At 32.8% G+C, this 12459-nt stretch overlaps 1 protein-coding gene across 1 annotated transcript in view; it reads right to left on the reverse strand.

The window, feature by feature from the left end:
• Positions 1-2468: 2468 nt before the first annotated feature.
• The window catches only part of LOC129742534 (uncharacterized), a 31936-nt gene continuing 21945 nt past the window's right edge, over positions 2469-12459 (reverse strand). The window contains exons 5-9 of the mRNA XM_055734442.1: positions 7654-7845; positions 7431-7587; positions 3237-3344; positions 2800-3158; positions 2469-2724 (exon numbers count right to left, since the gene is read on the reverse strand). Of these exons, the coding sequence (XP_055590417.1) occupies positions 2600-2724; positions 2800-3158; positions 3237-3344; positions 7431-7587; positions 7654-7845 (941 nt within the window). The 3' untranslated portion in view covers positions 2469-2599. The remainder of the gene's footprint in view (positions 2725-2799; positions 3159-3236; positions 3345-7430; positions 7588-7653; positions 7846-12459) is intronic.

Genomic DNA, 12459 nt, shown 5'->3' on the forward strand with positions numbered 1-12459 from the left:
AATCATGGACGAGAACGGCTTTTCCGGGAAGCTGATCAGACTGATCAAGGCGACGATGGATGGAACGCAGTGCTGTGTGCGGATTTCGGGTGAATTGTCGAGTTCATTCGAATCGCGCAGGGAGCTTCGACAAGGTGATGGTCTATCCTGCATGATGTTCAACGTGGCGCTAGAAGGTGTTATTCGACGAGCGGTGGGCGAAATGCGGGGCACGATTTTCAACAGATCCAGTCAACTTATCTGCTTTGCCGATGACATTGATATAGTCGGCAGATCATCTGCGGCGGTGGAGGAGATCTACCGCAAACTGAAACGCGAAGCAGGAAGGATTGGGTTGATGATTAATACGTCCAAGACGAAGTACATGCTGGCCTGCGGATCCGAGACCGACCGAACCCGCTTGTCCAGTAATAACAAGATCACGATCGACGGCGACGAGCTGGAGATAGTCGATAGTTATTTCGTAAGACGGAATACTATGTAAACAAAAAATAATAATAAAATAAATTGTCCTAAATTTTCTCATTTTACCGTAACCGTGTCTTCATGAATACCTTAAACTCCAATTTCATTATTCACAATACTGAACTCGCAAGTATGAATTTTGAATTTAAAATCCACAATTTGCCATAATTTTTTGAAAAAAAATCACGATTGAAAATTGGTTCTCAGTAATAGTTTATTTCATATTCATATAAACCTAGCCGTGCGGGTGATTCATTCAGTCTAATATAGGGGGAAAGCAGATTTCGAGAGCACGACCGGTGGAGTAGAACCACTGATCATACTGACAGGACACTTAAAACAAAAATTCGATCATTTTCTGGCTAATTGTTTTCGTCAAATTTAGCAGGTTCGCAATAACGACGGTGGGTGGCGAACCTACCATTTTGCCGATTCAAATGCCCTGTAGGAAAAATGAACCTATTTAGCCCGATTTTATCGTCGAAATTGCCTAATTTTTTCGAAAGTTGGTTGGCTAATTCTAACTGGGATAACATTTCTTCAAATCGATCGATGCGCACTCTGGAATCGATATTGCGTACTGTTGGAAAAATTTCCAACAAACGAAATCGAGTGTCCAGTCAGTATGGTCAGTGGTAGAACCATGACTTTTGTTCGGTCTAAGTTCACCCAGGGGGGTTGTAGAGCGCGAGTAGTTATCTATCGACCCGCTTGCTAAAAACATTTGAAAATCCGGTCGAATTCCAACATCTTTCAGTAAATGCAGAAAACGTTGCTACATTTTTTTGAAAAACCTCACAAAAAGATTTTAATCTATCACTAGGGATATAAAAAGTGGACAGTTTTAATTAAAATTTTGGAGAAACTAGGATAACAAAATGAGGACTTCGCACATCTTAATAGCCAGGCACGAAAACTACAAATTTTTGTTTTTTCATTCTTGCATTACGAATAACAGTAAAATTTGAGATACTCTATACTATGTAGGTGTATTCAGTGAAAATGATGATAATGTTATCAAAATGAAACTAAAACTTGAACCACTCGATAGTGTTGCACCGTCCCGGCCAAAAACGAACCTAAATCGAGTTTTGCCCTCGCGGTTGGTGTGCGTAAAATCTTTAAAATACAAAAATTTTATAGAATTTTTGAAAAAGTTTTAAACTAAATTAAATTTAAAAAAAAATTTAAACTAAAATAAAATGTTTTGCAAGACTCAACTAATTTGTTAAATGAAATAAAATCTTTCTTTAGTAACGAAAAAAATAGTTGTAATAATAGTACCGTCAACTGGGGCAACATGCAACACTTCAATGGCTTCTAAAAAACTGGTAACAAACTTTGATTTTCATGAAAAATCTAATGAAAACCTATGTAAATGTATAGTTTTTAATAAATAAAAACACATAAAAACACCAATTGCTTGCAGTAATTTCTGGTTCTGTCGAAACTAATTTTTACACATTTTCTGAACATAAAGATTTGCATACATTCAGGGGCAAAAAATACTACAAAAAATTCTACCAAGCTGAAACCATAAAAAATTAAAATAAATGTGTGGATGAATGAAATTGCAATGTTGACAAATGTGTGATGCAAAACAATCATATTCGAGCACATGGAAACGAGATTTAGAAGGTGTCTCTTTGATTTGCATTTTGTTGCATCTTACTCCAGGCAGAAAACTGAATTATTTATTTTTTTTAATTGGCGATTGTACGAAAAATATGTTTGCACCAACAGTGTTGGTACAGGATAAGGAAACGAGTAAAAAGTTTGTAAGTGATATCATTAAGCCAATCCGTCATACTGGGTAAAGTTTTTTACGGCATCGAAAAATGTTAAAATTTAGACATTTATTGATGGATTTTTTAAATTTTGAATGAAAATGAAAAACTTGCGGTATTGTTATTATTTCTACCTAAATGCACATGTATTGGCAAAAGCATAGCTCGTGTTATCATGACTTCACTTATCACTGGTCTCCGCTCTAAAAGTAGTTTCACACCAAATCTTTTAAGTTTCTGCATCCTAACGGATTTCAATTTGAGTGAATAAAAATTAAAAAACTTTTAGCATTTCCGGTAACATCATTTAATGTCTTCATAACTTTAACGATATGACCTTTTGCAGTTTAGAAGAGTCCAAACATATTGGATATAGATTTGACTTTAATTCTCTTACTCTCGTCAACTTTTTTTGCTTCCTCCATGTGCAGAAAGAACTCTCTGTAATCCATCGTACTTTGATACAGATTATCTGAAAAATTAAAAAAAAAAAAAAAACTTCACAAAACTGTTTTAGTTGACTCAGATTGATGAATGTGCTCTTAACCTGCCATTATTGACCTCGAAGGAGCGTTTCCATCGTATTCGATCGGGAACATCGCTTGAGGTACATTTGGGAAAACAGTCTCAACCTTTTGGTGAATTTGAAACATCTCCAACAGTTCTTTCTTGATAAAAGGTTTGATCATCATTAAAATCTTATCGATGAAAGGAACTACATTTATCAGATGTATAGATTTGAGACGAATCGGGAGGGCTTCTTGAATATACCAGATGAAATTTTTCAATGTGAACACTCCCAGCTTGGACAGATGTCCGATGTGTAGACCATTCATGTCAATCATTAAAATAGCTCCCTCGTCACAACCGTCTTCTAATAAAATTTTATCCAAACACATGAAAGCCCTGAAAATATTTAAAACAAAACAAGTTAGGAACCTAGTTTTGAATAGGAATTGTTCGCGGTCCGTGAAGGATACTTACATTTTCAGTAAGTTTGCTAAGTTGAATTTTTTGGTATCCGAGTCTATAATTTTAGCTAGAAGCACTCGATATCCCAACGGTGTTAGTCCTGGTAGAATGTTTATTGAACTGAAATAGTGGAAAAATAGGAATTATATAGGCAATCTAAGGGATCAAATCAATTTTATTTAGCTTATGGATGGTTGGTCTGGATCAATGATACAAGAATTAGAATTTTGGCATTTATTCTGTGGAGGTGTGTATTCGTTTCTATTCTTTCTTAAAATTCTCGGATATGGATGTTTAGAATCCTGGAATAATTCGCATATTACGAATTATTCCATAAGTATTATATACTAAATTTAACAAACATTTTTCGAAATAATTTCCTTCTTCGTCGGTTTGATTAGTATCGTGCATATTTCAGTCGTATAAAACCCATTAACAATTGGTCTCCGGATTTCAAAACTCTTTTGATAATGGGGTCAATAAAACATTGTTTTTCATTCTTGGAACAACAAGTTTAGATTAGCTTTGACAACCCACGATAGAGTAAAGTGAGTCTAAAGAATTCACAAATAATTCTTCTTTTAAACTTGTTTGAATATGTCTGGATTGACGTCACATTAAGTGTTCTTTAATTTTTTTTTTAATTTCATTGTTTGAAGCAACTTGAAAGCATTGAACAATGCTCGGCAATTGTTGTGATTAAAATTTAAAGAAAACTGTTATTCCACACTCTCTCAAGGTTTTAAAGTTTTTCCAGTTTATGCATATCAGAACTTCTGACTGACTCAGAAGCATCAAGTGAGTATACTTATACATTTTTTTTATTTAAATAGTTTTGCAATATCTGCTTAGCTTAGTTTGATGGATTACTCTCATCCACCTTAAGCCGTTAAACCCACTTAAATTGAAAACACTTTCTTTTTCCTCTGGTTTGCATACCATCCGGGCGCATAGCACGCTTATTCTTGCCTGAACCTGGTGGCTCGGAGAACACGGAAACGGGGTTCTACTGTAATTTAAATATTTTCGCTAATTGTTTCTCAAATTGGAAAATACGACTGGGAAAAACTACAACTGGTGATGAGCCAAGAGATCTGTCCTTTACCAGGTGGCTCATTTAAGCTTTCAGGTGTGGGGGAGTGAGATGGTGCGCTAGATCGAAAAAAAATCCAAATATCTTGAAATAGTGAATCATTTTGCTCTTAGCAGCCTGAATAAATGCATCACACTAAAGCTTTTCTTGAACTTAATCGTGGATGACAGCAAAGGTGTCAAAAATGGCTGGTATAAAATGAACGAAAAATGAAAGCTTTAAAATAGATATACATAATTGATATAAAACAGTATAAATTAATGAAACAATCAAAACAATTGGCCGTCTAAACACATTGAGACCTGCGCCTGTGTTACCACACAATTAAAAAAGGGTACTTTAAGTACCGTCAAACGGGGATGCTGAATTTGTGAACCGCAACAATTATTCAAATTTTATTTTAATATAATATAAAAAAGTTATCATTTAATGATAACAAAATGGTGATGACATAGATTCTCACATCGTGAGCGTGAGATAGTTTCTTTTAAGTATTTGGTTCTCATAGAAAATTAAAAAAATCGAGCAATAGATTTACATTTTTTTACATTTTTCGATTCCGTAGAAAACTTTACCCAGTATGACGGAATGGTTTAATGATATCACCTCACCTACAAACTTTATATTACTTTTATTATCCTACATCAGCACTGTTGGTGTAAAAATATTTGTCGTATAATCACCAATTTTTTTTAAATAAATATTTTTATAATTCAGTCATCAGTCTGGGCTAAAATGCAAATAAATTTGCAATTTTGTAGTTTTTTTTACCCCTAAATGTATGCAGCACCCCTATACTGTTTTTTTTAAAAAACGTTTTTGATAGAAAAAATGTATAATAATTCTAACAAAGTCAAAAATTACTGAAATTGGTGCTTTATGCTTTATGATATCACAAATATATAACAAACAATAAATATTCAAAAGTTTTTCACATGATTATTCATCAAAAACAAAGTTTGTTGCAGCTTTCCCCTTTTTCTTAGTGGGGTGAAAGTCGCATGTTTTTGTAAACGTCAATTTGATGTCTTAACCATCAACCTTAAAACTTTAAGGTACAAGCGGTAGGATTATCTGTGGACATTAAGTTTTTAGAAACCTTTGAAGTTTAAAAGTGTTGCATGATGCCCCAGTTGACGGTAATCATTAATCATGTCTACTTTTTATTCCTTAGTTTTTGTCTTTTTCAAGTTCATAAAACAGACAATCTAAACAAATCGTGGGCTGAAAAGATGAATTTCACAGAATTATTGTGATAAAAGTTCAAAAAGTGCACCAATTCACCCAATCGACAGTATGTTTGCTCAGAAATCGTTAAATTTGATGATCCATCCCAGTGGTCGGCAACCTTTTGAGTCAGAAGTGCCAAAACTTCAAATATTCAAAATTTCAGAGCTTGAAAGAGCCGTATTAAAGATTTATTGTTTTTGTTTTCAATTTAAAAAAAATATAATAGGTACATATATGAATGATCAATGAATATTAGATTTTCGAAAATAACTTCAAATCCATTAGGTTTTTTTTCTATTCGTTGTATTTTCTATTAAATATGTTTCTGATTACCATTAAGTATATTGATTTTAATCTAGACTCTTCGAATATGGTTTGATTTTATATCAATTTTAATACATATATCGAGTAAAGAAAATTTTAAATCCATATAAAGCTTCAATGAATTCTTTGCATGATGTTAAAGAGAATGATATGAACATATTTACATAAGCAGAATACTTATAATTTCTTCGGCAAAGAAAAGCTTTTAAAATAACAACGGGAAGGAAAATAAATGTTATGAAAATAATCAAGCTCTTTATTACATTCCCCAGATTAAGCTTATCATTTCCAGAAGTATGAGGTGAAACTTATCTTAAATTAATGTAGCCGAAAATTTTAATCTTAAAAAATTATGCTCCTGACCTGACAACTGGTAGAATTTTATAAATTCTTGACATCAAGCGAACGTGTCTTCAGAATTTTATGCATCCGGAAAATTAAAAAAATCTCGTTTTATGTCACATGGGATTCTTCAGTATTATGCGTCAAATTGAACGAAAAATGAAATTCAATATATTGTTTACTATTCATCAGTGCGTGCTAACACTTAGATTACTGCAAAAAAAATCTGTGGTTTGACCAGTATAAATCTGCAATGATGTGCTTTGTAACCTTCATAGAGAATTCGTGACAAATAATAAAGAAACAGTACATTTTAACTAGCAAAATCAGTTCAAGAGTTTAAAGTTTAAAAACGAAAATTAATAAAAAATAAATCAGCATTGGTTAACTATTGGTCGAAAGTGAAAAAAATGTTCGCTCATGAAACTTCATTCAAAATTTATGTGCTTTGATGAACATTGGCTGCACGCATCACACTTGAAATTTTAAATGTGTGTAAAGTTTTATAAAAAAATGCCTCGGGGTGTAAAGGTCAATTTGCATAGTTATTGATTATAAGTATTCAGCCTATGATTGAGTTTTAAAACCCGGCAATCTGGAATGCTAATGAGATAATTGAGATATATTAAAATTATCGATTTCAATTCAATTAACTAAGATAGGATTGAGGTGGTTTACCAGTATTTGTATGTTGATACGCGTCAAAGTTGTAAATATTTTCGGAACGGCTGATACGAACGGCTTTAATACGATTTTGGACATTTCAACTGATCAAGAATCATAGAGGACAAAAAATGATTGCTAGTTCTTAAACTTTAAATTATTTTTTGCATTTACTGTTAATGATAATTTAAATCTGGCTGATGTTTCAAAAACAGTAAAATGACAAAAATTGTGAAATAAGGCTTCAAAAAATGATTTTTGCCATACTATCATTTCCGCTTGTTCTTACAAGCGTATTTTATGCAATTTTAAAAATTCTCTTGTAGACCTATGAAAATCCGTGTGCCAGGTCAAAAGACTCAATTATCGCTTTAGCACGATTTTATAAATATTTTATTTAAAATTATGTTTATATTTGGGCAGTGAACTAAAGAGCCGCAGATTTTCATCAAAAGAGCCACATGCGGCTCGCGAGCCGCAGGTTGCCGACCATCCAAATCTTAAAGATTTTAATGATATTTTGCATTGTTTAGCATTGATATATTTATACTTACACCACATCCATAGCTTGACGCATCGATGGCTCCAGAATGTCTCGATTGCCGAAAAAATCCTTGTAACTCGATCGAAAGGTGTAGTAAGCTTCGATTGTCCTCTTGGCAGCATCCATGTCAAAATAGTTCGAGTGTATAAATAAGATCAATTCCAGCTCTGTACAAATTGAGATAAAATATATTCTCGATGGAAATGGTTAACGGAAGTTAGCTTCCCAAATACCTGTCACTTCTGGTAGGTGTGGTTGTTCCTTGACCCACGCGTCCAGATCGCGGACATCCTTTTTCCTCAGATCGGGACACCGAGCGTAAAGATTGTCCACGTTGGCGTAATCCAGCACTTTCATCGCGACTATTTGGTTGCTGTGCGTAAGTATACCAGCCCTGAGAAACAAACAAGCCGAGTCGATGTTTCAAGCTCCAAATAACGTTCAACACTGTTCCGGAGATAGCGGCTTTTGTGCACGTGAACAAACAGCATCCAAATTAACGACAGCACAAAGTTTAAGTTTTTGTGCATTCTAGCTCCGGTTAACGATCTAATTCCATCCACTCACCTGATCCGTGCTACGTGATTGTTTTTTTTTGCGCACTTAAGTAGTCAATTAAGATACTTTTCCGGAAGTTTCTATGTGTAATGTCTTTGCAAAACGTTAACAGTCATAAGTTCATCTTTACACAAACTTTAACAAAATGTAGATTCCAACTGATTTTTTTTTCGGTGACTCGAAAAACTGGCCTTGATGAATATAATGGTTTTGTTTCATTTAGATCGTTACCAATTAACGAGAGCTTTACGGAAAAAATCAAATAACATTCAAAATTTAACAATTCAAATGAACTGCTCTTGTATCGCCATGATGGTCTCCTCTTTTATTCGTTAAAGATATATTACCTACTGTTTTATTCGACTAGTAGTGATGGGCCCAGCTTTTTTTTAATTTTGACAACAAATTTGAGTAAGGTACTTTGGGGTAAATGGGGACGTGGGTCAGTGAAGACTAAATATGGCTATTTCAACAATACTTTGCCCCATTTTTTTTCAAACTATTGATACAGAATTTAATCTATTCAATAGATATAAAAAAAACTCCTACCCTACCTGGGGTAAGTTGGGATGGATTTATACAGGCTTGATGCTTATACAATATTTCAATTTTGCTTTGTGTCATTCAGTACAATACAGATTCGGATGATGCAAAGTTGAGAAAAGTACCGTCAAACGAGGCATCATGCAACATTTGTATACCACAGCACTGATATAATTTTTAATTTTATAAAATGTATTCGAGTTATCTTTTATAGACTATAAAATTATGATGAAATAATTTCTGAAATCTTAAGCTAGTATTTAAAAGTTTTTCATTTTCATTCAAAATTTAAAAAATCTATCAATAAATGTACAAATTCTAAAATTATTCGATGCCGTAAAAAAACTTTACCCAGTATGAAGGATTGACTTAATGATATCACCTACATACTTTTTACTGGTTTAATCATTCTATTCCAACACTGTTGGTGTAAGAATATTCTTCGTACAATCACCAAATTTTATAAAATAAATATTTTTATAATTCAGTCAACTGCCTGGGGTAAGATGCAACAAAATGCAAATCAAAGAGACACCTTGTAAATCTCGTTTCAATATGCTCGAATATATGATTGCTTTGCATCACGCATTTGTCAACATTGCAATTTCATTCATTCAAACATGTATTTTTATCATTTCAGCTAGTCAAGTTTTTTATAGTACTTTTTCACCCCCTCCTTATGTTAAAAAATATGTAAAAATTAATTTCAACAGAAACAGATATTACTGTGATTGGTTTTTTTTGTTTCGATTATAGTCGTTTTACCATCTTTATGGCATTCGCGACTTTATCAACGCTACAGTTGGCGGATCGTTATTGAAAAATTTACCCGGTACAATTCGATGTTTACTCTTGGGCTCGAACTCGCGGACATCGGCTCAGGAGACAACAGACTTGCCAACTGAGCTATATCACAAGCCCACTGTGATTGGCGTTTTAATGCGTAATGGCTATTATGGCATCAACAATTTATCAAAAACTATACAATTACATACATTTTCATCAGATTTTTCATTAAAATCAAAGTTTGTTGCAACTTCTTGACTTCTAGGAAATCGCATGATTTGAAAAATTAAAAATAACTGAAGAACCCAGTAATTTTTCTGATTACGTCAGTTTGACGTCCCACTAACCTTAAAACTTTTGATGGGTATGATTATCTGTGGACGTGAATTTTTTAGAAGCCATTGAAATTGAAAAGTGTTGCATGTTGCCCCAGTTGACGGTACTTATTTCAATAACTGTAGCTATACATTTCCGTTAAATTTGATTCGAGTGTTTTGCAACATAATTATAAAATTCTCTCTCACAATGCACTTTCAATAAATGTATGGCAGAGCGATCAATAGAGTAACGTATTCAACCAAGACAACGCAAATGTGTTTAAAATTTCCTGAGAAATCGAAGCGAAACACTATCATCCTACTGTCTTTACCCCAGAAAGTCAGCCTGCCGTTACAATTAACGTGATAACTTTTTCCGTTTATCATCTATCAAGCTAATCTTTTCAGCATTTTTAAACAACATGTCTCCATATACCCCGGTGTACCTTACCTACATTTTTTTTGAAAATGTTTGCAAGCGAGACTGTTTGAATTGTTCAGGTGGTCCTGCGTCTAAAATGTTTCTTATAAATAGTTCATGGAAGACTTTTGATAAATGCTCTACTTACCCACGTTGTACTTCGGACGTTTAAAAGAAATAACACACACCAATGTTAAGAAATTTGAAGCTAGTAATTTTATTTACTGTCTTCTTAATTGAGATTATATACAATTTGCTTATTTCCTTGTGTGAAAGTGAGCTTTATTTATCACTTGATTTCATACTGATCGTTGTATGATGCTGAATCTGTTTGTTCCATTTTTTTTTCATTGAAAGAATAAAAACGTCTGGTGCGAAATTTCAATTATATTCGGCAGAATAAAAGTGACCCATAATTCTTACAGCACTCATCAAATTCCACACAATCATGGGTCACTTTTTTGCATGCAAAACAAAACATTCCTTAGTACCTACTCCATTCCATTCCATTCAATAGTACTTTGAAATATATTTATTTACCAAGTACTAGGTACTATGGGATGCTATTTCAACCCAATTGCCCCTGGAATGTATACTGGCAAAGAATGCCCCTGAATGTTTGCTAGAAATTTGGTGATTTCCATGTTGATATTCGGGTGTTGCCATGGACTTTTTTGTGTGACTAATAGTATTGTGAAAAATTAGACTTATAACATTTTTTGCGGGTTACAATTTTGAACCATAACTGTGGTTTTGAAAAACGTTGATTGTTTCGGTAAATTATGTTATTTTTTAACAAAATTTAAAATAAAAACATATTTGAACTCAAAGAGGAAGAATTTAATGACTGAAATTCATGCAAAGCTTGATATTTGATCTACTAACACCCGAATAAACGAACACTTTGTGGTGAAACAATACGTTAAGTGACTAATGATTGTGGAGGACTGTAGTTAGAATATAAAATTTAAAGTAATAACGTTTCTAAAACTTAATACCTAAGCTTTTTTTTATTTAATGTCTTTATTATAGAGATTTTCAGCTTTCAGCTGGTTCATCTCTTAACTTAATAAGCTAATTTTCTCAACTAGATATTCCTAAATATTCTTTATTGAAAGAATTTCATACATTTAAAAAAAGGTACCTTTAAAAGGGGACAGTTTTTATTATACAATATGGTGTAAAATTTAGCTCTTTCAGCTCACGGTTTGGTTTGGATGGTGAATTTTATGAGTTTAAACATCATCTAAACACCGATACATTGATAAAAAAAACTAAAGAAATTAAGTCAAATGGGGCATCATGCAACAACATTTGTATACCACAACACTTATTCAATTTTAATATCATGTAATAAAGCTATCATTTGATGATATAGAAATGAAAATGACATAGCTTGTCAAATCGTGAGGTAGTTTTTTATCCATCCAAACATTAATTTTTATGATTTAGGCTTATACAAGTTTTTGTAGTATTTTTTACCCCTTAATGTATGCAGCTTATACAGCACTCTTATGCTTTTTCTTTAAAAACTTTTTTGACAGAAAAATTGTAAAATTAAATTCGAACAAAACTTGAAATTACTGAAATTGGTGTTCTATGCGTTATGCTATCACAAATATATCAAGAACTATAATTTTCAAATGTTTTCTATTTGATTTTGATTTCATTTGATTAATTTTAAAAACAAAGTTTGTTGCAACTTACCCCTTTTTCTTAGTAGAGTAAAAACCGCATGTTTTTGTAAATTTAAAAATAACTGTTTAAGCCAATAAATTTTTTTGACTTCGTCAATTTGATGTCCCATTAACCTCAAAACTTTGGATTTACAAGCTGAATGTTTATCTGTGGACATTAAGTTTTTAGAGGCCATTGAAGTTGAAAAGTGTTGGATGATGTCCCAGCTGAAGGTACCGTAAAATGATAAAAACGCTCTTATTTGTCATTTACACCTTTTTAAACGTAAGTCAGTGCATAGTTTTTCGCGTTGTATCATCTATTAGTTCCTCAGAACCTAGTTTCTAGACTCTCATTCCGTCATTCCGATATGCTCAAGCATGGCTTGAGCATATCGGAAGAATTTTTAATGTAGATGCATAAGTTTAGGGGCCTTTGAAACCTTTTCAAAATTTTCATTGAAATTTCAGCGAAATCCAAATTTACCGGATTAACTCAAAGGTATACAGATTTTCTCCTGTTCAACATAGTTTTTTTATGGTTGTAGAGGATTCTGGACAATTTTATAATTAGCCCCATGATAAACATAATTTGTTAGAATGAGTCATCATTTAAAGTAGTTTGAATTAAATGTCATTCTTTTTTCACAAACTTGATGTTAGAAGAACTCGAACTTACAGACATGTCTTCACTGTTATTAGTGTTCTGAAATCAAATTGGTCTTGGAGTGAAATAAA

This window comes from Uranotaenia lowii, chromosome 2 (genome assembly GCF_029784155.1).
Source record: "Uranotaenia lowii strain MFRU-FL chromosome 2, ASM2978415v1, whole genome shotgun sequence".
Taxonomy (NCBI): domain Eukaryota; kingdom Metazoa; phylum Arthropoda; class Insecta; order Diptera; family Culicidae; genus Uranotaenia; species Uranotaenia lowii.